Source organism: Triturus cristatus, chromosome 10 (assembly GCF_964204655.1).
Source record: "Triturus cristatus chromosome 10, aTriCri1.1, whole genome shotgun sequence".
NCBI lineage: Eukaryota > Metazoa > Chordata > Amphibia > Caudata > Salamandridae > Triturus > Triturus cristatus.
In genome coordinates, this window is record NC_140593.1 from 248,215,007 (window position 1) to 248,236,987 (window position 21,981).

Below are 21,981 nucleotides of genomic sequence, written 5' to 3' on the forward strand. Positions count from 1 at the left end.
GCGCCTAGCATTCACAAAACTTATGCAATTAGTGGTCTTTAGTTTGCTAATCAAGCATTTTGGGTCACCCAACTCTTTCGACTCCCAGAAGAAGTTTTGCTGTCTATGTAGATGCTCTGAATCTTTTTGTGGTGGCTTCCCTGGCCGACCTTCACCTCTAGTGATGCTGTTGCTGCCTTGGTCTTACTGTATGTTTCTGCATCATTCATCATGGTGTTTTCTGACATGCTCATCTTCATTGAAAGTAGAGGCACCTCTCTTTCTTGGCTTCATTCTTTTTATGAAGATAGTCTCAATACTTTGTTATGCACACTTTCCTTTATTAGTCCCATGCTGTCTCCATCATTAGGGTTCAACTGGGCTCTGTCCTGTTGCTCAAAGTATGTAACATACATGTCCTTCTACATGCATCCCTTCTAAGCAAATTTGGTCTAGGATTATAAGATGACATTAAAGTCCTCCACTCTCTGAGCCTAATTGCCATGCTTTCCTGCCTACCTTTGGCAACAATCGTAAAGCCATCCATAAATGAATGTTTAGTAACAATCTTTAAGTGAATGCTGATAAGACTGAAGCCTCACTGATAATTGTTTACAAAGAGGTCTGTTTGTCTATATCCTGACAAAGTACTCTTCACAATGTTCTAAAACAATTAGGCCAAAAATTAAATCACACCTTTCCTATGTACAGTCAAACCAACTCTGTGGTGTCATCATGCTTTTTCCAACTTCATTGCTTGAGGAACATCTTGCATTTTTTAACTAAAGTTTACTCTTTCATAATGTGCATTGGTCTTTCAGCTACTCTTTTAAAATAGCTCCAAGGAATTCAAGTCTTTGTATTCTGACTTGTTTACAGCCTTAATCATTTTGACTCAGTTTACTCTGCAGGTACATTATGCAACTGGCAACCAGCTAAATAAAAGGTTCCATGTGGTTCATCACTGCCTTACAGTTTTTAGATCCTCATGTCTCTAGGATTGTCTCACACTCTGCCACCTTCTTCATTCCCTCTGAACCGAGAAAAGACGGCACCTCACAGTTCCCACCTATAGTGTTTCTATAACTCCAACCAGTCTTTCTCAGTGCTTATATCTGAGCTCTGAAACTTACTTCCTATTACTATCTGACATCTCATCAATTACTCTTCCTTTTCAAGAGGCCCAGAAAAATTGCTTTCCTTTTTTTAATCCCTTCTTCGATCTCAGATCCTATAAGCCACCCATAACCGTTCTGCAGAAAAGACTGAAAGATTAGTGCATTTTGGGTATTTTGTGCAGTAAATGTAGTTCTCATCAGCATAACATACTCCTGGGGTGATCACTTAAACTGCTCAAACTGCCTGTTTTGCAGGTAGTATTGTGTTCATTGTGTGATTATTATCTGCAGCCTATTGCCTTGTTAGGTCTGGGTTGAGAGCACAGCTGTCGCAAGATCAATCTAAAAAAGAGCTTTAGGAGCAATACTAAGAGAGGTCCCTAAGCTCCATCCACATGTTGGCTCCACTGAGTACAGGATTGGACAGGGTCACATTTATGGGCTTTTACTGAAAAGCACTTTTTGTCTAATTGTAAAACTTACTCTTACTACAGCATGGCTGAGTTGGATATGGTGGCCAGCAAATGATCATAGCAAAAGGCCTGATTTGTTTATTAAGAAAAGTTACAATAAAGGCAGTAGGCCTGATTTATTTACTATGTAACACATAAGCTAAAGCCAATAGGCCTTTAAGGGTGGATTTTTTTCCTACCATGTTAAAGCCTGCTGTCGGGTATTTAGTTACGTGAAATCACAAAGATTACCTTTGTGGGGAAGTATTTTGGTCCTAGTTATCCTCTATGGCAAACCCTTGGTGTTAAAGATTTGCACTGCAATAATTCTTGCTAGGATCTCTTCAGAAAGCCTGACAGGTTTAGCCATCTGGTAGGATCTTGCAATAAATAAATCATTAAATAATACATACTTCCATTTTTGTAAATGTATATCAATATATATACATAGAGAACCTTTGGGTCAACCCTCATCTGACATTGGGATGTCTGAGTGTCAGTAAAACTCTGCTTCCAGCCATGACTGGAATAATGGTTCAGTCCACATCAATCATTGGCTCTCTTGCCCTGTGAATGTGGCTATTTTCTTATCACATGTGCACATTCACTGGAAAATGAGAGCTCTTCAGTATCAGGGCTGGTTGGCCAGTATCTTAGTTGCAATTTCCTCATTTTATAGTGACACTTTCATATATTTGCGTCTCCTTTTATATTGTAACTTTTCTCAAGAGGAAACTTCAGCTAACAGACCGCTTGCTTGCCACTCATTTCCTTTGCAATGCACCAGATTCTACATGGCCACTTCCAATACACCAGGTGACAATTATGAATGCTGCTGCCCATAATGAATTATTGTGTTACCATTCTAAGATTGCCAAAACATTGGCTCTAAATGTTGCGGTCATGCCAGAATTTAAAAACAATGATAGGCATTATTTAATGCATTGAAAGAAGTACACCCTCTGCTATTTTAGTTTCATTATTGCGAGCATATTCTGGTTCTGTTTAGACAGCAGCATGTTTTATTTTTTTTGCTTTTTTTTAATCTTGCGTATGTTGCTGAGTTTATTTGTGTTTTATTGTAGTTGTCTGATAAAATGCAAGAATGTGTCACTGGATGGATGGATGGATGAATGGATGCATGAGTGCAAAGATGACTAAGAGAGAGTGCATATATAATAACATATTGAGTGCCTAAACCCATCAGTGACATTGCCAATGCTTGTTTTAAATTTTTAGGAGGTAAAATTAACTGCTGACTTCCGCCTTCTTTTTCAGCAAGGGCAGGCAGGAGCTGATCAGTACATTTTCATAGATTGTAGCCACTCTCTGTATCAGCTTACAGTGGAATGACATTTTTTTCACCGGGCCCTAATCAGTATAACTTAGGGACACCATATCGCGCGTGCACTTTCCACATGTGAATGATGCGGTGGACTGCGAAACATTGCAAGCAATGTGTTAGCTTTTTAGGTCTCGCCTAGCGTTGCTGCGCACATGCGTAGCTCGCTCGGCGAGATTTATTGTAAATGAGGAGTTTGAGAAAAGGGCTTGAAGCCCCGCCCCTTATTTCCATTGGCTTGCGTCACTGTTTATGGTAAACGGTGGGCTGCCATTGGGAATAAGCTTTCTGGGGTGCTTCCTTTTTGCTTTTTTGTCCGGCCCATCCGGACTGGATCGCCTGCTTCACGGCTGACATGAAGCAGTTTCTCATCTCAAGAGGCGTGTTAGATAAACAAGCCCTGAGATCTAGTCCGGATGGGCCGTCTCAAAAGGAGACAGGGCTCCGCGTGTTTATTTTTGCATTGCGCTTTCACTTTAAAGTTGCTTAGAAATTAACCACGCTGTCGCGGAAAAGCGCCCCAACAGAACTGCTTTTGGATTGCTTTGAATATGTATGCTGGTGTGAAGCTGGCAGTCCAGCAGCCAAGCCTTCCCAACAGACACAGCGCGCGCACCGAGGTCTTCTCCCATGTGTTTCCTCTTCGGAGGAGCGGTGCCAGGGATCGCCTGCCTCTTCTAATGCAATAATTGAATTACCAGCCTGTAAGCTGATATCACAGCCATTTGGTGACACAACATTGGTTGCCAGTGGAGAGGGAGAGAGTTGTTTGTGTACTTACCAGAGACGTATAGGTCAATGGCGACCGGGGGTGTTGCCTGGGTTACCTGCCAGGCTAATTCCTTGATACCTCGCAAGTGGTGGGAAAGCGCCATATAACTACAAACCCTTTTTTCAACTCAATTTATGCCCCATGCTGGAATGTTCAGGTGAGGATGGGAGGGGGAGGGGCTTGAGATGGTTGTTTCCTTGACAGCCAGCCTCACTGTAATGCCCGCACCTCGCTGGGAGGGTAGGCGTGTAAGGCTGACTTACGCAGCCCCTGCGGCTCAGCACCCCCAATCCTTTGGAGGGAGGGGGCACTCCTTGGGGGGCCCCAATGCAGTCCAAGACAATTAATATCTGTGAGATATGAGAGACTCTGGGGTTGCAAACTGGAGAGCGTGGGGCGTGCTTGAGTTTTATGTCCAGAGGCCTGGATACGCTCTCTAAGGGTTAGGTGTCAGAATATCATTAGCAAAAATATTGCCTCATCCAAGTATCCTGTCATAAATATCCTTTTAAAAAATCTTGTCACATTGGGTGCAGGTTTTGTATTATTAACCACAGTCGGGGGTATTTTTGAATGATATTTAGGGTACCATGTTTCTGTTAGCTGTTATATGGGTTACAATATCCTGTTGCCATAGTGTTACAAAAAACCCGAAAAACTGAATTTTGTGCTATTTGGCAGACTGGTTGAATATCTAACCTGGCCCTTTGAACCACCCAGTGCTTGAAATGGAAAAAAAGAAGTGCTGGTACCCTGTACCAAAGTATCTTCTTGCTTCTGAGAAGTGCCGGTACTCTCCAATTAAACGTATTATGTCTCTCTTGAGAAGTGCAGGTACTCTCCCTCTCAAAATAAAAAAAGTGTCAGAAACTCAGTCCATTTAAAGCACCGGAACCACCCCACCACTCCTGGAGAGTCACCCAACATCCCCTCATCGCTTTGGCGCAGGTGGAATGCCTTACAACACCTAAAATGTCAACCAATCTGCCTCGGAGGTAGGGACGCCTGCAAATTTCTTTATCACCTTAGTACAGCTTATGACGTTTCTGACTGTTGGTCTACCTGTAGTTTGCAGTTCCTCTGCCTACACCAGTGCCTAATTTGAGCTGGTGGTTGCCAGTGGGGGCACTTATTCTTGAGGAACTTGGTATTCCTCACACCCATGTTTCATTGCACCGGCCACGGGCTTCTGAGCAGAGCTTCAGGCCCTGACACTCTCTTTCACAAATGAAGCACAGGCCTACACACCCATATATTGCTTGCTCTTAAGCTTCTTAGAGGGTGCTGGTAACCCACAGGTGTTTTGTTTGCAAGTACATGCCTTGCGTAGCGTTTTATCTTGAGTACTGTGAGACTGTTGCATCAGTAACTTGTGAGTAGTTTGAACTTTTGCAGTACCATCCTTGGATCTTACTAATGAGTACTCTAACAGCGCCAGCAATAAACCTGCATTTCATACTCTTGTGTACATCCCTTGCTTAGCTTTTCCTCATGAGTGCCTCATGACCAAGTACACTACCATACAACATGCTTGCAAAAGTCCTGGTTTTCTTGCACCTTTGCTCATTTCATACAAATGCTCAACTTTCCTCTTTGCATATTTTAGTAATTTATGCAAAAAAATACCACAAGTTAGTGACAAAGAACTTTGTAACATCACAATTCTACTCAGAAGTAACCGTGCAAATGGAATACTTTAAGTCTAGTAACGCATTTCCAGCTACTTCCAAGTTTTATCTTCACCTAGAGTAAATCAAGTCTTCAAGTGGGGCGGGGCCTGGCAGGTCTCGGGTGCAGCAATAATAAACAAGCATTTGCAATGCAATAGGTCTCGCATTTGCGAGAGATTAGGCTATTGGCATTGTGAATGAGAATGCCTTTTATTTGTGTTTTAAAAACCAACACGTAAATAAAAGGCATTGCCATTTACAATGCCAATAGCTCAAACTCTCACAACCGCGAGACCTATTGCATTGCAAATGCTGGTTCTAAGCAGCATGCAGGTAGGGTACAATTCAAGCACTATGTTACAAACCAGACTAACATTTTAATGAAAAGCTGAAGAATGTCACATTCATAGAGTTGTACTCCATATCACACTGCATGTGATTTACTCTTTGTCAGTATGTGGAGACAGGGATGTCTCATGATCAGTGCTTAATTTGAGCCAGTGGTTTTTGGTGCTCGGCACAAGCACTTAATTGTCGACACTGGCGCTTGTGACAGTCTGCCCTAGGTGGCTCTGTCTGAGTTGACCCAACAGTCAATTATTAATTCAATGCACATTGAAAATGACTTTTACCTGCCACCCAAGTATCATTCTTATAGCTTTGGGGGCCTGGAAAAGTTTGAAGTGTCACACTTGTAGGAGTGTGATGGTTATTAGTTGTATTTGTACTATCATTGGCAGCACTGTCTGGGGCAAGGTGTGGTGCAAGCTGCAGTGGCCTCCCGACGAGAGCCCTGGCACTTATTGTTTTACAAATTAAACACTGCTCATGATGCATTAGTCGATAGAGGACATTTATTAAATCGGCAGTGCTATATTTTAACAGCCAACTTAGCTAACAGTTGTATGCTCCCTTACCTTCCTTCGTTTGAGTTGTGTAAGAACGGAGCTACAAATACACACAATGCTTTTTCTGTCCAGCATTTTCTTTTTCCACTGAATGTCCCTAACTCTGCTGGTCTGTTCATGGGACCTTTTTGTGGACAAATTGAAGCCTGTCGCTGGTCACTTCCCTCACCTTTGACCTCTTAACTCGTCAACCTCTCAGCATCTTCTCACTTTGGACATGTGGTTATAATTGTTTCCATCTGTTTGTTAAGTCGAAACTGAAACAAAAACAACTATTTATATAACGCAGCACATAAATATGTAGAAATATTATGCATTGCTCTCTCACCACCGACTAGAAAATAGAAACGTTGGCTTTAAAATGCAAAAGGGGCAAAAAATAGTAGCCAGATCTTGCACTTGGTTGGAATCTTATAATGAGCTCAGCATGTATTTTTTGCATTATGTTCCTAAAACTGTGGACATTGTAAAGAATTGCAAGAGAATCATATTTTCAGAACAACGCTTAATGGTACGTGTGCAATGCAGTGCTGCGCCGTCATGAAAGGGATTCCCAACAGCTAGAAATCCGGGACTGATACAGAACGTTAGGTCATAATATATGGAAAGATAATATAATCTTTCACATGAAGCGTTCCTTTATTAGAAGGTTATAATCCCACCCGTGGTGATATTCGGCACACCCGCAGCCAGAACGCCATCAGACTGCAGACTAAGAAGTGTAAAAAAGAAAAAATCAATCCAACAGGCATATTCCATCTATGCACCGAGCATCTGGAACAACATCCCCATATACATCGAGACCACTCCAATGCTGTTCCGATGTAGGAAAGAGTTAAAGACGCAGCTCTGTAAAGAATATTACATCACAATGCATTAACCATCCACAACCCAGCTTCCGCCCCTATTACTTGTTTACTTTGTGCTTGTCTTTGATCCCGTACAGTGTGACACTGGTTTTTGGCCAGGTTTACACTATAGAAGTAACACTTATGCACAGACGTTCTGTTTTAAGCACTATAGATGCACACAGGCACTGAGGCCAATGTTGCTGTTTACAGGGCTTAATTTGTAAAAGAATGAGTGTTGGTACCCAAAGCTCTGCCTCAAAGCCAGCGGTCATCGCTATTACATGTCAGCGTACCAAAAACGAAGTCTGCATAGTCTTGAATCCAACTATTGCCTCATTAATCCATGACACGCCCCCTTTATCTCATTCCTGCAGGTTCATGCTTTCTCCCTTTGTGACTGTTTTCTGTCTTTTTCCTACTTTTCCCCTTTTTGTGTTTTTCTTTCTCTTGCTCTCGGAAAATGTCAGATGAGGAAAAATTTGTGCTGGTCCCAAAAAATGAGTGCTGGAGGGCCCCACCGGCAACACCAGCTCAAATTAAGCACTTACTGTGTGTAATGCAGGTGTTAAGGGAAGTTTACCTGTGGTATTTTTATCGGTAAGATCAAGAAAACCTTTGCTGCTCTTACTCTGGTTGCAGAGAGGTACAAAGAAGTCTGCCTTTGAAAGACACTGGAGTAAAAAAAACCTGCAGTGACGTTGGGCAAACGTAATATTGAGTTGAGCTGGTTATTTTTTTATTAGCTGCTTCAGTAGGACTGGATGTCTGTGTTTAAGTAGAATGTCTACATTATTATCCATCTCCCAACTAAGAGAGAGTCCCTTCTTGGTTACAGTCAATGCAAATTTACATATACTTGGTCCTTTTTGTAGTGGCACAGTGACCAACTAATTAGAAATGTAAGATAACCACTCAAGGCATCCTCTTCCATTTAAGGATAGACTGCAATGTGATATTATATGTGAAATTTCCCCTGTAGTAAAATCATTGACTAAGTGACCACCCAGTCTCTTCTTTGATTTAAAAAAAATAAAAAATACTCCGTGACTTACGCACTCACTACAGAGATCTGTGTGCAACCTGCAATCACAAGTTTAATTCCCAAAAGTCCTTTCAGCCTTTCATCCTCCCGGGGTCAATGATATCAGCAGCACTGATGTGGCTAAAAAATAACATGTGCTATTAATGCCTAGCACTTACTGTGCAGAGTGCACTCACCTTATTGCGGGTATAGTCTAGTATAAAGTCACCTCAAGGCAATAGGGAATTCTACTATTTTCCAAACATGAATGACTTGCATTGATATCAGGTGCAGCACATATAAATTATTTGTTTTATCACAAAAACTGACTGTATACATTATCTATTTTTTTAATAACCTAGTACTCCCCACAGTATGTTTAGCCCTTTGCTTTGGGTCAATAATTCAATGTGAAATCTTCGACAGTAGTTTCATAAGGCAGCATATTAAAATAATTTTCTGAATAGCCTGACAGAAAGGCAGTGACAAATGTGCAGAGACAAATAAGTTGAGATGGATTAAAAGGTGAACATTAATTTCTAGATACACCAAAACAAAGAGCAAGTGACAGCTAGACAGTGGAGGATCAGGACTACTTACTTATTAACATTGCTCCCTCAATGAGTGGTGAGTTAGTTAGTGGGCAGTAAGATCAGGTGTTTGACAGTGTTCAGAGGATGCCACCAGTAAAGTCTTGTGGTATCAGAATGGGTAAGGGGTGGGTTGTGAGGGTAGGTAAGGAGATTGCATGGGGTAGTCTTCAAGGAAGCCTGATAAATTCTACTCCGGGGATGTTCCTTAGTGTTCCTTCGACCTTCTTCCTTGTCTGAGATATTGCTGCCTTCACATTAATACAGAGTATGGCATCAAAGCTGTAGGGAAAAAAGAACTCAATGTGAGCCTGCTAACTAAACAAATCTTTAAAAACAGTAGCAGAACTCAGCCTGGGAAACACCCCACTTAACCCCTTCGCCGCGGCAGGAATTCCGCCGCGGCGCTGGGGGGGGTTTGGGGGCAGCACGGTGGCGCTGTGCTTGTGACGGAACCGCTCCGTCATGTGCTCATGACGGAGTGGTTCCGTCACGTCTCCGCCCACTGCGCTAATCGCCCGCACAGGCGGGAAATTAGCGCCGCGTGGGCGGAGCGGCGGCCAACGGCCGCAGCATGACGGAACCACTCTGTCATGAGCACAGCGCAACCGTGGCTCATGACGGAGTGGTTCCGTCATGAGCAGGGAAGGGGTTAAAGATATTTACGTAATGAGTACCATTGGATTGTGGAGTAAGAAAACAAATTATTTTTGCATTGTGCAAGAGGCACTCTGGTTTAAATCTGAAATATTCTCGGATTGCAAAATAACTTTTAAAGCATTGTGGATAAGGATGCTGGACCAAGCCTCACCGAAGTCCCTGTGTGTTTAGTCGCTGAAATGTCGAGTGCCCTCTGATATCTTGATCTGAGTTGGACTTTGATAGTACTTCAGTGGCTGTCCATTGGTTAGAGGTGTATCTACTTGTTAGAGCTGTTTGTTATTCCTCAGAGTATCTAACTCCAAGGCATTTGACTGTACCTCAGCATATGACCATCTTTTAAAGATGTCTTCCTGAGGCTCAGTGGGTGAACAGGCCTCTGGGAGATTGTTAGTCCCTGCACTGTTTTTGGTTCTTGGAGTGTCTACCATTTTAGTGTATGCAGCTGCTTTTACCTATCCTGTGTCCTGACCTTGTGTTTTTTGTCTGCCTTTTTAGGGTGTGCATGTCTTTGCCCTGTGTGCCCAGTCCTTGGTTGTCCCTGAAGGTTTCCAACTCTGGTGTTTGTATGTACTAGGATAGTGACCCTGTTTTTTTTGTTTTTTTTGTTTTTACTTTTTTGTCCTCATATAACTTCCATACTTCTGTATAAGCATCCTCTCGATGGTGGCAACACAAATGCTTATATCTTGGGGGTCTGATCTCAGCTGATGTTCTATGGAACCAGGCCTGCGTAGCACATCGTAGGCTGACCAAGTGGTGTAATCATTGGACAGTTCTTACCAGCCATACCAATTACTCCTAATCTAGTGGTTTCCAGAAGAGGCCACACTCTCTTCTATTACTATGGCAATTAAACTTTTGATCTAGATCTTTAAAATATCTAACTGAATTCCACCATTCCCTCCAAGATGGAGGGTCCACCTGACGCCATCTTTTGTATATTTCTCTTCTAGCTAAGAAAATCAAATAAAACACCAGTTTACCCTGTTCAGCCGTAATGTCCGCCTCCCCCTCTAAAGGCTGTGCTATGCCAAAAAAAATTAAAACTAGGCTTACCTCCATATCTTTACCCAGTATTTCTGCCAGAGTCTTACCCACATTGTCCCAGTATTCCTTCAACACTGGGCAGGTAAAAAACATGTGGATATCATCTGCCTCTTGGGTGCGGTGCGGCATCTTGTACAACTGGCATCTCCTCCTCCCCTCATTTTGGATATCTTGAGCGGAGACCAATATATCCTATAAAGGGTAAAAATTTGGTTCTTTCTTAAGGCAGCGGATTTGATCAAAAGATATAGTTTATCTAAAAATACTTGCCATAAGGTTTGCAGCTCTTCGTCTGGCAAGCACTTCTCCCAGACCATATAGGGGGAATCCAATTTCCTGTCCACTGCCTCAAGTAGATGATTGTACCAAAGAGCAATCTCCTTATTTCTTGGATTTGGGCCTTGAAGATCCTCCTCCATTGCGTTGTCTCTTGGAAATTGCCAATGTTGGTTCTTACCCCAAGTCGAAATTTGATAATATTTAAATCTGGAGAGCCGGTCCTTCATTAAATTCCTCCATAAGTCCCAGGGAAGACAGCTGTTTCCTTCAACTAAGTCACCCCATCTCTTAACCCCCGCCTCTTTCAAGGGTTGAGATAAAATGTCATTCAGGCATTCAGGGGTGCCTGGGGAATCCCACACTGGGACCCACTCGCTATAATAGGGAATACCTAAAGTATTACGGCAATCAAACCATAATTTTGCAGCAGCGTGTAGAAGTTTCAGGCGGACTTTTTTAAAAAAATGAGGGGTGCCAAACTTGTACATAAAACCCTCAACTGGGCTCTCATGCAGCATGGCCTTGAACATGCGACCAATCAGGTAATCATTTGGCCTAGATAGGAGCATCCTGCTGTTTTTCAGTTGGTATGCCCAAAAATATAGTTTTAGGTGGTAAGCCCAGGCCTCCGTGTGCCAGCTTTCGCCTGAGCTTTTTCCATGATAGTCTGATCCCTTTACCAGCCCAAATAAAAACAGAGATCTTTCCCTGAATTTTATTTAGAATATACACACATTTTTTCCAGGTTTGCCCTGCCATAATGTGTAAGTGGGAGATTCTGCCATCTCTTCAAAAGTATATCCTCCTTAGAGACTCGAGCTATATTTATTTTAGGGAGTTCAGTCAGCTGTTGTGTGATGGTTATTCCCAAATATCTTAACTCCTTTGAGACCCTAAAACCCTGGACTTCCGAGTTCCATGTCATAATCTCGGTCTTATTACTGTTAATCTCATACCCTGACATTTTTCCAAAGAACTGCACTTCCCTGAATAAGCTTGGTAGAGCTTGATTAACATTAGACGTAAAAAGTATCAAATCGTCCGCATACAGGGCTACTTTCCTTGAGAGACCGTTCGTTAAGAAGGAATGTATTTCTTTATTTAGCCTTAAACTTTTAGCAAAAGGCTCTATATATAGATAAAAAAGAATAGGGGACAACGGACAGCCCTGTCTCGTACCACGCCCTATTGCAATTGGAGCTGAAAGATACCATTTACTAAGATTTGGGCTCGCGGTTCACTATAGATTTTTCCAAGCAGGTCTCTAAAGGTGCAGTCAAACCCAAAAGCCTCCAACACACTAGAAAGATAACACCAATTAACACGATCGAAGGCTTTTGCAACATCCAATGTTATAATTGTTAAGGGAGATTTACCCACCGTTGCTAAATCTATTGCGCCAATTAAGGAGATAACAAGATCCTTCATCTGACGCCCAGGGAGGAAACCCTTCTTGTCTTCATGTATTATGGTCCCTGCGATTTTACTTAACCGAGCGTTCATAATTCCGATAATCGCAGTTTATAATCACAGTTCAACAAAGATATTGGGCGGTAGGATTGACATTGTGTGGGATCTTTTCCAGGTTTTAAAATCAGTGTAATAATAACTGCCTCTTTCCAAGAATCTGGCAGTGGAGAAAGCCCTCTCAAAATGTTGTTCAATAATGGGGGTAACTACATCCATTAGTAAGCTGTAGATCTCATTAGGGATCAGATCTGGACCTGCAGCTTTGCCTTTCTTGATTTTCTTAAGAGCTTCCACAATTTCACTCCCTGTAATATCTTGGTTAAGTAGTGCTAAACTTTCAGAGCTCAACTTAGGAAGCTGTTTTTGAACAAGCCATTGATCTAAGGCTAGCGTATCTACCTCTAGATCCTCATACAAATCCTGAAAAAAATTACAAAACTCCCTCTCGATCTCACCCTTGTTGTCGGAGAACTGAGCAGAAGGCTCGCCTCCGCTTTCTAATCTGATCCTTCTGACGAAGTTTCGAGACCTATTCATTCTACTCTTTATTGCTAGAAGTTTTCCGCAATCCTCCCCCTGACCGAACTCTCTTATTCTACTCACTTCCCACTTCTGTAACATGATTCCTTCCAGTGTCAGCCTGGTTTCACGTGGCAAGTCCTCCACTTTACCCATCAGTTTATCTTTTTCCTCCCCCGGGCTTGACCAAGCTTTAGACTAGCTTCGGACTGTCTCAACTGCTCCTCCAATGAGGCTATCTTCTCCTTCACCAATCTAACCCAGCCTGCTGCCGCCCCCTTCAGCATCCCTCTCAACCAGGCTTTGAAGGAGTCCCAAACCAAATGAATGGGCACAGACTCTAAGTTTTGGTTAAAGAAGGCATCGGAGTCTAGTTTAATTTTCTCCTTAACTCCAGTTTGTGAGAGCAGTCTTCATTCAATGTCCACCTCCTGACTGATGGAATGGAGGGGAATTCCATGCTTAGTTCTATTGCCCCATGATCTGATATATGAATGGGAAAATACGCAATTTTCTTGACCTTATCTACTTCTAAACGGTCCATAAATACATAATCGATCCTAGAGTAGTGAACATTCTTTTTACTAAAAAAGGAATAGCCCCTTACATCTCCCTTTTTCTTTCGCCATACATCGCATAAATTTAGATTATCTCATATAGCAAAAAGACGAGCTCTAACTCTAGGAGCATTGATTTGAGTGCGCGGTGAGGATCTATCCAACTTATTATTCATTAATAAATTGAAATCCCCGCCAATTATCAATGGGGCCTCAAACTCCAGCAGTGAGGAGCAAAGACTGTTGAAGAAACTAACTTCGTCCTCATTTGGACCATAATAGCTAGCCAGCGTATAGGTGCTAGTGCGGGTTTTTATGTCTGCGATCACCCAGCGCCCTTTGGTATCCACCTGCGTTTTACCCAGTTCAATTCCAGACTTTTCTTTGATAACTATTGCAACTCCTTTAGAACAGCATTGCTGTTCTGTAGCTATCACCTTATTTACCCATTTCTGTTTATTAAATAATGCTAGACACTCAGACTTCAAAAGATGAGTCTCCTGGAGCATAAGAACATTAGTGGAGGTATTTTTCAAATATTCTAAAACCAATCGCTGTCTCCTTTTAACTTTTAACTTTCAATCCATTTATATTCCAACATAGTATGCCCAGACGCTCACATCCTACAGCCGTTTTCCTATCCCCCATCTTCAATCTTTCTAGTTTTTCTGCTTTCAGTGATATCGGCTATATCAAAAGAGGACGCTTTTTCAATTTTTTTGTCTTTTTATCCCCATGCTCCCCACCACGCAATAACCCTGTTTGTGACTGGTGTCAGCTTGTACGCACCTCCAGGGTAGAGTTGCTCTTTTCACCCTGTCTCTTTTGTCCTACTGTTTGCTTCGTGTCCCTTTGTTAGTGCCCCTCTCTATCTTTACCTTTCCACATTCTATGTCCCTCTGCCTCTCTTTCACTGCTTTTGTCTGTACATCTTCTCACACCTCCGTGTCCTTGCCCCGCTCTTCCTTAGACATTTATTCGACCCTAACACCAGCCAGTTTGCCAAAGCTCTTCATTCCTTGCCTCTTCCACCAAGAAGACTCCTGATGTGCCCATATTTGAAGTCTGCCTAGTGATAGTTCACACTCCATTGAAATATAGTGCAGTGAAGTTGTTCTTTTGGCACGCTGTAGCTCGGTAGTTCAACGCCTGCAGTAGACTAATTATTCTAGAGAATGTTTTGTGTTACGTTTTTGCAGTGCTGTATTTGTAAAAAATAAAGTGATAGGTCCCTTCTCAGAAGGCAACTGCAGCCTGCACCACCCATACCCAGCAACCGCAGTACCAACATAATACCTAACCATCGCACGCCTACAAGTGTGCCAATTCAGACTATTTCAGGCCACACAAAGCTATAATAATGGCATGAGAGGCTTGTATTATTCGTTTTCAGTGTATATTGACTTAATAAACATGGTCGTTTTGCTCATCTCAAAATTTAAAAAAAGATAGCGCCACCATATGGTGGATTTACACTAGAGCCGGGGCTCACAATTAAGTGCCGGTATTGAGCACCGGAAACCACCGGCATAAATTAAGCACTGCTTTTTTGCCTTTGTGACTTAAAGCATGACGCATAGGTCAATAATTTGCTGTGGAACGTGGACTTACTGGGTGCACCCCACAAGCTATAAGCTAGCTTTCTATCCAAACTAAAGTGGTGTGGTAACCGTTGAGTCTGCATGCCGCGCTCTCAAGGTCTTGTTGCTTGACTAGCTGTCTTAGGCCCATGGACAGACAGCTCCTCACAGGTACAATAATTTAACCCAAGCCTCCACTGGAACGTTCAACTGGACCATACATATGTTTTACTTATGCCACTTTAGTGCTGAGAAGCTTGCTGACTTCACGGCACGCTGTGAGCTTCATACACTCTAGCACTTGAGTGTAGCACTACATTAATTTGGGCCACTGTTGAGTTTACCAACAGTAGTGCAGGATAAGCCTGGTCAAACACACTGACCTTCCAGTCCATTGAATAAAACCATGAATGCATGCCCACATTAGAGCCAAAATGACATCACGTAAAAAAGGGTGAGTGCGCATGCTGGAGGGAAGCAAAGGACGGTGAGAGAGACAGCACAAGAGGCATTGGCAAGCAAAAAAGTGAGCACCGTAATAGCACAATGAGCGAAATGGTGAGACAAGGGTGTGGTAGGGCATGAGCAGGCAATGAATGAGTGATGTGAATGAACATGAGGGAAGAGTGAGACAGTTTCTGAAACCAGAGAAGAAGACAGGAATAGAACAGGCAGGGGTGCACAGCGGAAGATTGCGATGTGTTTGTTAACTTACTTTTCTTTGAAAAAATGTGCTGTGCGGTTCAATGCAATAAAATACTTTTTTTGGTGTGCACTTATCAGTGGCAGGCAGTGACCCTCAGCAATGGAGGGGTATCGATGGGACCAAGAGCCAAACCGATTGGGGGCCAAGAATATGTTTTTTTTAATATACTTACTCGAGTTCCGCTCTCCTTTGTCTTTTCCTTCTTATTTCCCAGTACGACAGTACCTCGTGGAGCCTCAGGCAACCTCCTTCTGCAAATCTCGACGCTGCTCTCATGCTGCAGTTGAGCAGCATGAGAGCAGTGCCCGGATTGGCTGGAGCAGGCTGCCTCGAACCTCCAGCAGGCTCAGGAGGCCTGTGCCTGCTCTCCACCCACCTGTCTGAGACGGCTAGGAGGAGAGGTTTACACTGCGCATGTCAGGCTGCTGTTTCAAGATGGCCGGCCAAAGTGACTTGCGCACTGTAAGCTGGTGGAGTGAGCACCACTCCCCTGCTGCCCGTCAGCAGCAGCCCCGCCCCCAAACATTACTCGGGCTGGGAGCAGTGAAAAATAAAGTGGTGATTCATTTTATTACAGTTTTACTTTTAACTTTTGCTGCGCTTGCAGCAGGGGGTGATACTCCTGTGCCCTAATGGGTGGGGCCGCTGCTGGCACGCTGGTAAGTAGCGAGGCTCACACGTGCAGCACACCAGCCCCTGAACCAAGGAAGGAGACTGTCAGGGCTCAGCCCACGAACGTTGATTCTTTAAGAAACTGGGCCGAGTGCACCAGCGAAGTGACTTTTAGGTGACACGGCTGCTCACCAAGTACCTGGAGTGGTGAGGGCCACCCCCCTCCCGCCCCAGAACATGGTTTCAGTTTCACTAAGAAACCGTGCCATGCGCACTAGTGCACTGAATTAGGTGATATGGCCATACAGGAGATTCCGTTACCGGAGTGCTAGCAGAGCCCTCCACACCACCCCTGCACCCACTCCGTCTGTGAGTAGAGACTGGACGTGCTAATATTTTGTATCAATAATTACACGTCATTTAGACAGTAAAGAACACTTTTTATTAATTGGGAATTCTTAAATGTAATTTAATTACAATCGGTTTGATGTGTGGAGTATTAGTGAAGTTGTAAATAACTTTGACTAGTGAATAATAATATATCCAGTGGGGGCACTCACACGGTTCTGGACGTTAGAGATAACCTTGCTCCAGATCTTACAACAAAGATATTTTACAACGCTTCGTATGTATCTACAGGTTCAGAATCTCGGATAGATGTTTTTGATCAGAATGGGAAGTAATGTAATAACCGATTTCTTTAACCTCACTTCTGAAAACATTCTCATCACAAAGTATTTTCTCTCTGTTTAATATTAGTGTCAGATGTTGCGACGTTTTTCTCTTGTGAAGTTCCCGCAATTCTGCCCCTAGTTTGCAAAGTTTTTTTGCAGGTGGTTTTTCACATTTACATTGGAACTTTCGTGCACCTTTTGCGTTGTTGCAAGAAAAGAGTGCACTGACGTCATCAACATCGTATCAACGTTGTGAGGAAAAAGATTTAAAATGAACTCATAAGAAATTGTCCTGTAAACTTAAATCCCCAACTATGGCTTGCCATGAAATATTATCCCGTTTTCAATGAAAAGCTGTGCAAGTCGATAAACGTAGGAAAAGTGGGAAACACTGCATGATTTACGGGTTATTCAACGAACACCCCCACAATGTGGACTCTTCTGTATTGACGTTTAATCTGGTTTCTTTCTCGAGAAATACCTTAACATAAGAAACAGAAACAAGACACAGAAGGGGGAAGAACGTATATTTGATATGAAAATGGCATTGAATAGGATTTGCACTTCTCTATTTACCTATTTATTAGTCTTCATTTTCTGGTGTCTTTTCATTTCCAGAGTCGTTTTTATTAGTCGTCATTTTCTGGTGTCTTTTCATCCCCAGAGTCCTCCGTCAGTAGCAGTTCTCCTGGGTCAGGCCCCGGCTCGCCAAATAATGGTCCAAGTGGAATTGGGTCAGAAAATGAAGGTTCTGGTTTGCCACCAAGCACTCATGGGGAGGTAAGTCGAATACCTGTGATGTCAGAGACTAGGAACGTACGTGTTGTATGTCAGACTCACAGATACAATGCCGCGTAGCCCCCCCTTACAGCCGCTTGGGTCTACCCCCCTTAGCATCCTACGCGCACCCGCGCGCTCCAGGTCGGCACGCATGCACGCGAGTGGAAACAATGGCTAACATGAAGAAACAGGAGATGGAAAACAGCAGAGATTAATAAAACTGATTAATGAATATTTCCATTCACTAAGGAGGGTCAACAATCCTATGGTTTGCCTTAAACAGACACAGACCATTGCCGCCCGCCTCATTTCTCCATTCCCTCTTAGGGCCTGCCAGCTCTTTCTAAAAACAGACAACCGCTTGGAAAGGACTCTAATGCATGTCATGCCGCCATGATGACATAACCTGGCATGTAAATAAGGTATTCTTAAGATCTCTGAAGCTTTTTTTATTTCAATAAATCCACGCGTTTGATCTGTCCCTTTTCTCACAGATTTCCAGTGGAGTTTTGATGCAGCCACTGACTCAGTTCTGTTGCTGGGATTTTGTGTTGGCCCCTGAGGCTTATATTTTTAGGGTAGTTTATGTTTTTTCCCACATTAATAGTGGGTTTATTTTTAGTTCTTGTGTCTTTTAATTCCACTTGCTTGGGACTCCTAACTTTTAAGGATTCAGTTGTCAGTACACATTTGCAACTTTACTCCACTCAAAGATGTGAACTACAACGAAAAGAGAGTTGTTGCACAGAGACGTGCTAAGGGATGGGCAAAGTGGGCAATTGCACAGGGCTCCCACCTTCCAAGAGCCCCCAAGGGAAAGTGAACATTATATCTCTGTCTATTCTATTTCTCTATCTAAACTGCTCTCCCTCTATGCCTATCGCTACTACGGACTCTGTCTTTCTACCCTGTGCCATCTTGAGGACTTCTGGGGTCCCAGCCAAGACATATTTCAGCTGTTTTTGTGTAATCCTGTTAAATGTTAACATAATATTTCGTTTTGTATGGCGTCATGGAGGCTTGAATAAGCAGGAGGTGGGTAATGAAATTCAGATTTGTTCTGTAGAGGGGCCCCGAAATACTTAAGATGCCACTGCTGTGGCATAAAATGGGTGCCATGGACTCTAATGCCAGCAGGGCACATGGGCCCCTGCTAACGGTTAGGTAATACATGATAAGATTAACTTAATGCAGTGGGCTCCTTGTACCACTGGGCTTCGATGCCATGCATCTGCTCCACGACTGTGCACTACATTACTGTCGAATAGCAATAATAGCTGCACGCCTAAAAGACAGCGCGGAACAGGGACCCAAACTCAACACACAATGCTGTGAATTACACATTTGTGTTCTAGCACCGTCTATGCATTACCTGTAGGAGGCAAAAACTGCCATGCAGTGCAGAGCAATGGCTCACATCTCGTGTGTATGAGGTATCAGGCCCATCATTCTGACTCAGTCACAGGAATACAAAATGATTATCCTAATAATCAGCCGTTCCCTAGGTTACAGTGTCATGCTCCTAAAGAGTTCTGACAAGAAGCTTAGTAAGGGAAGGCCCAATAAACTCAGACAGAGTTTCTGGACTAAAAGTGAGAAGTAGCCCCTGATTCCTAAAAACAGGGAGTTTTATACACATTTTATGTATACAAAATTAGAAACATTTAGGTTCAGCATGGCATGATTGTGGTTAGCTCCCTTTGGGAAAATCAGAAAAAACAGCATCACTGGCCTTTATTATTAGCATTAACTCATTCCTTAGGGTTAGGTCAGTTTCACTCACTCCCTGAGCAATGGCAGTCTGGAGATGTGGAAATACAACATTAAACTTTTCCAAACGCAGGGCTACATTGCAACTTCCAGTGGAATTCCTTCAAAAGGATACAGAGGGAACACAAAGGAAGCTCCACTCACAATAAGCGCTTTCTAACCAGTGGGATGATTGACGTCACACCAGCCAGGTCCCCAGAACGTGTGAGGAGAGGAAGTTTGCAGTGGGTCTCTGAATGGAAGGGGGAATGAGCAGGAGTAGGATGACCGGCGTCAAAACAGAAAACCAATCACTTCTAATAAAATGGCGTCTTACTACAGAACTATGAGATGACTAAATGACATTTAAGCACACTTCCAAACTAAATTTCTCCATTGTTTAAAGTGCAGTATCATCAGTTCACCTATTACGAATAGATGCAACTTGAAAATTCGAAATTCGCATAAATAATTTGTCACGCAGATTTTCACATTTGAAAAACCGTTTACAGCGTCTCCTGTCATTATGCGCTGTACCCAATCCTTTTGTGTCCACAGCTCTTGAGGCATGGTTGCTCAACCATCTTTAAATAACCGTTTCACAGTCCAAGATGGCGCACTCTGCTGCCATCTTGAAATAATCATGATTACTGGCTCATCAAGTGTATGATGAACTATCCTTTCTGCCGGCTGATGATTATTACTGATCTAAGATGGCAGTCAAGTACCACCATCTTGGATTGAGTGGTGGTCAAAGATGGCCACCAATTGTATATCTTGGACTCTGGACCTCTAGCTGTAGGCCCCTTGCTCCATAATTCTCACAGGGAGTGGGGAGGTGCTCCGCAAACCCACTTAATTCTCCCGTTTTTTCCTCAAATCTGGATTTGCAGATGCTCACGTTAAAAAAGTTGTCGCCACAATAAACATTTTCAATGTAGGCATTCAGTCAGAGCACAAGTTTCAGCGTATCTATTAAAGGACTGCAAATTCCAAAATGGTTTGAAAGGAAAATTCGCTCTCTTGCTGCTGAGCAGATTCATTTTAAGTTGAAATTCTAGTTTGCCAACCATTTGTGAGCTGAAAGACTGCGAACAAATTACTAACATAATGGTATAAATAAACAAAACGTTTAACATTTAAAGCTAGCCCTGAACCTTTCTGCATCAGAGTGTCTCCGAAATTGTTCTTATGTGTTTTCACGGCTGTGTCAAGAAAGCCATTGACACTTGGCGATTAACATGCAAAACACAGTTGATATGTAACTCTAAGTATAAGATGTCACTCTGTGTACCAGGATTTCTTGGAATAATGGCACACGGTGTCAAAACCATCTGAAATGTCACTTGCTTGCCATTTTCCCTTTTTCCTGTATGATTCATCCTGCAAATGTTTCATAATAGCTGTTGCGACATTTGCTGCTAGTTTTCGTCCCTGTGTGTGAGTGGGCGTACAGGCCTTTTGTTCATGGCAACAAATTAATATATTTTCCATTGGAAATATGTGGTTGCTATGACAAATGATGCATTTGTGGGCAAGTCAAAAATGTAGTGGTCCACGTGCCAACCTTGTTAGCTTCCCATGCGTCACTAGACTGAGTTAGTGCTAGTTCTATGATGCAGGAGCTAAGTGTCAGTGGTAGGATCACAGGAGACTTAACCGTGCACATTATGGATCTGCGATTACAGCAGAATTCTCTGTTTTCCCATAGAACCCTTGAAACGTTCGCTAACGCTAGACTGTGTGCAATTTTTGTTATATCAGTGTAATCTCACATAAAAACCTTCTAAAACTTTAAACATCTCTTTTAAACCATATACTTTCCCAGCGCAATCCTCTCTCTCAGTGCTTAATTTGTGCCGGCGTTTCCGGTGCTCTGTACTGTACTTATTTCTAAACACCAGCAAGCAAGTATTTTGAGGTTACACCACATGGTGGCGCTCTGTTTCTATTTTTCTGCTGCATTTATCAGCGCAGTGTTAACTTAAAAATGATGATCCTAGCACAAAGATAATGCTGGAATTGTGTGCGGCAGCAGTAGCTGGGCTGTTGGTGGCACCAGCTACAGTGGAGTCCTGTGAAATGCCTTGGGCCCTGGCACTTGATTTTATACACATAATCAGTGCCTCCCTTGCCACGCTATTCCTAAAAAAAGTATTTTCCACTGTAGCTCCAGGAAAGGTTTATACAGAAACACAGACACAGGCTCAAGGATTTAAAAAATATTGAGAGGTGAGTGCATGTAGAGAAGTATAGATGCACTGTTCTGAACTCCACACCAGAAGATATACTTATCGTCACAGTTTAAATGAATAGTTGAGCATAGAAGGTCTATACATACTCACCTGTCGATATTTTTGCCCTCAGTCTTTTGGTATGACACTAAGGTACTACAGTATTCCCTACTCAGTTTTCCAGACACACACCCCAATCTGCATGTCTTTAGTCCATCTGAAGAAATGTTTTCAAGTACACTGCATTTGACACTCCAGAAACACCCACATTTGCTCACTGAATGGTTTTTAAGCCTTGCCAATGCTCTGTGATGTAGGATGGGTTGTCAGTCCTGTATTTCAGTGGTGAGAAAGAGGCTACACTTGGATGATTTTGGGACCATCTGGCTTCTTGACATATGCCTGGAT

General features: G+C 42.8%; 1 protein-coding gene across 15 annotated transcripts in view; it reads left to right on the plus strand.

The window, feature by feature from the left end:
* Positions 1–21,981, plus strand: part of HDAC9 (histone deacetylase 9) — a 779,881-nt gene that overhangs the window by 678,497 nt on the left and 79,403 nt on the right. For all 15 annotated transcript variants that reach the window (XM_085630924.1, XM_085630925.1, XM_085630929.1 and 12 more), the window contains one exon: positions 17,475–17,590. In XM_085630924.1, coding sequence (XP_085487050.1) covers positions 17,475–17,590 — 116 coding nt within the window. The remainder of the gene's footprint in view (positions 1–17,474; positions 17,591–21,981) is intronic.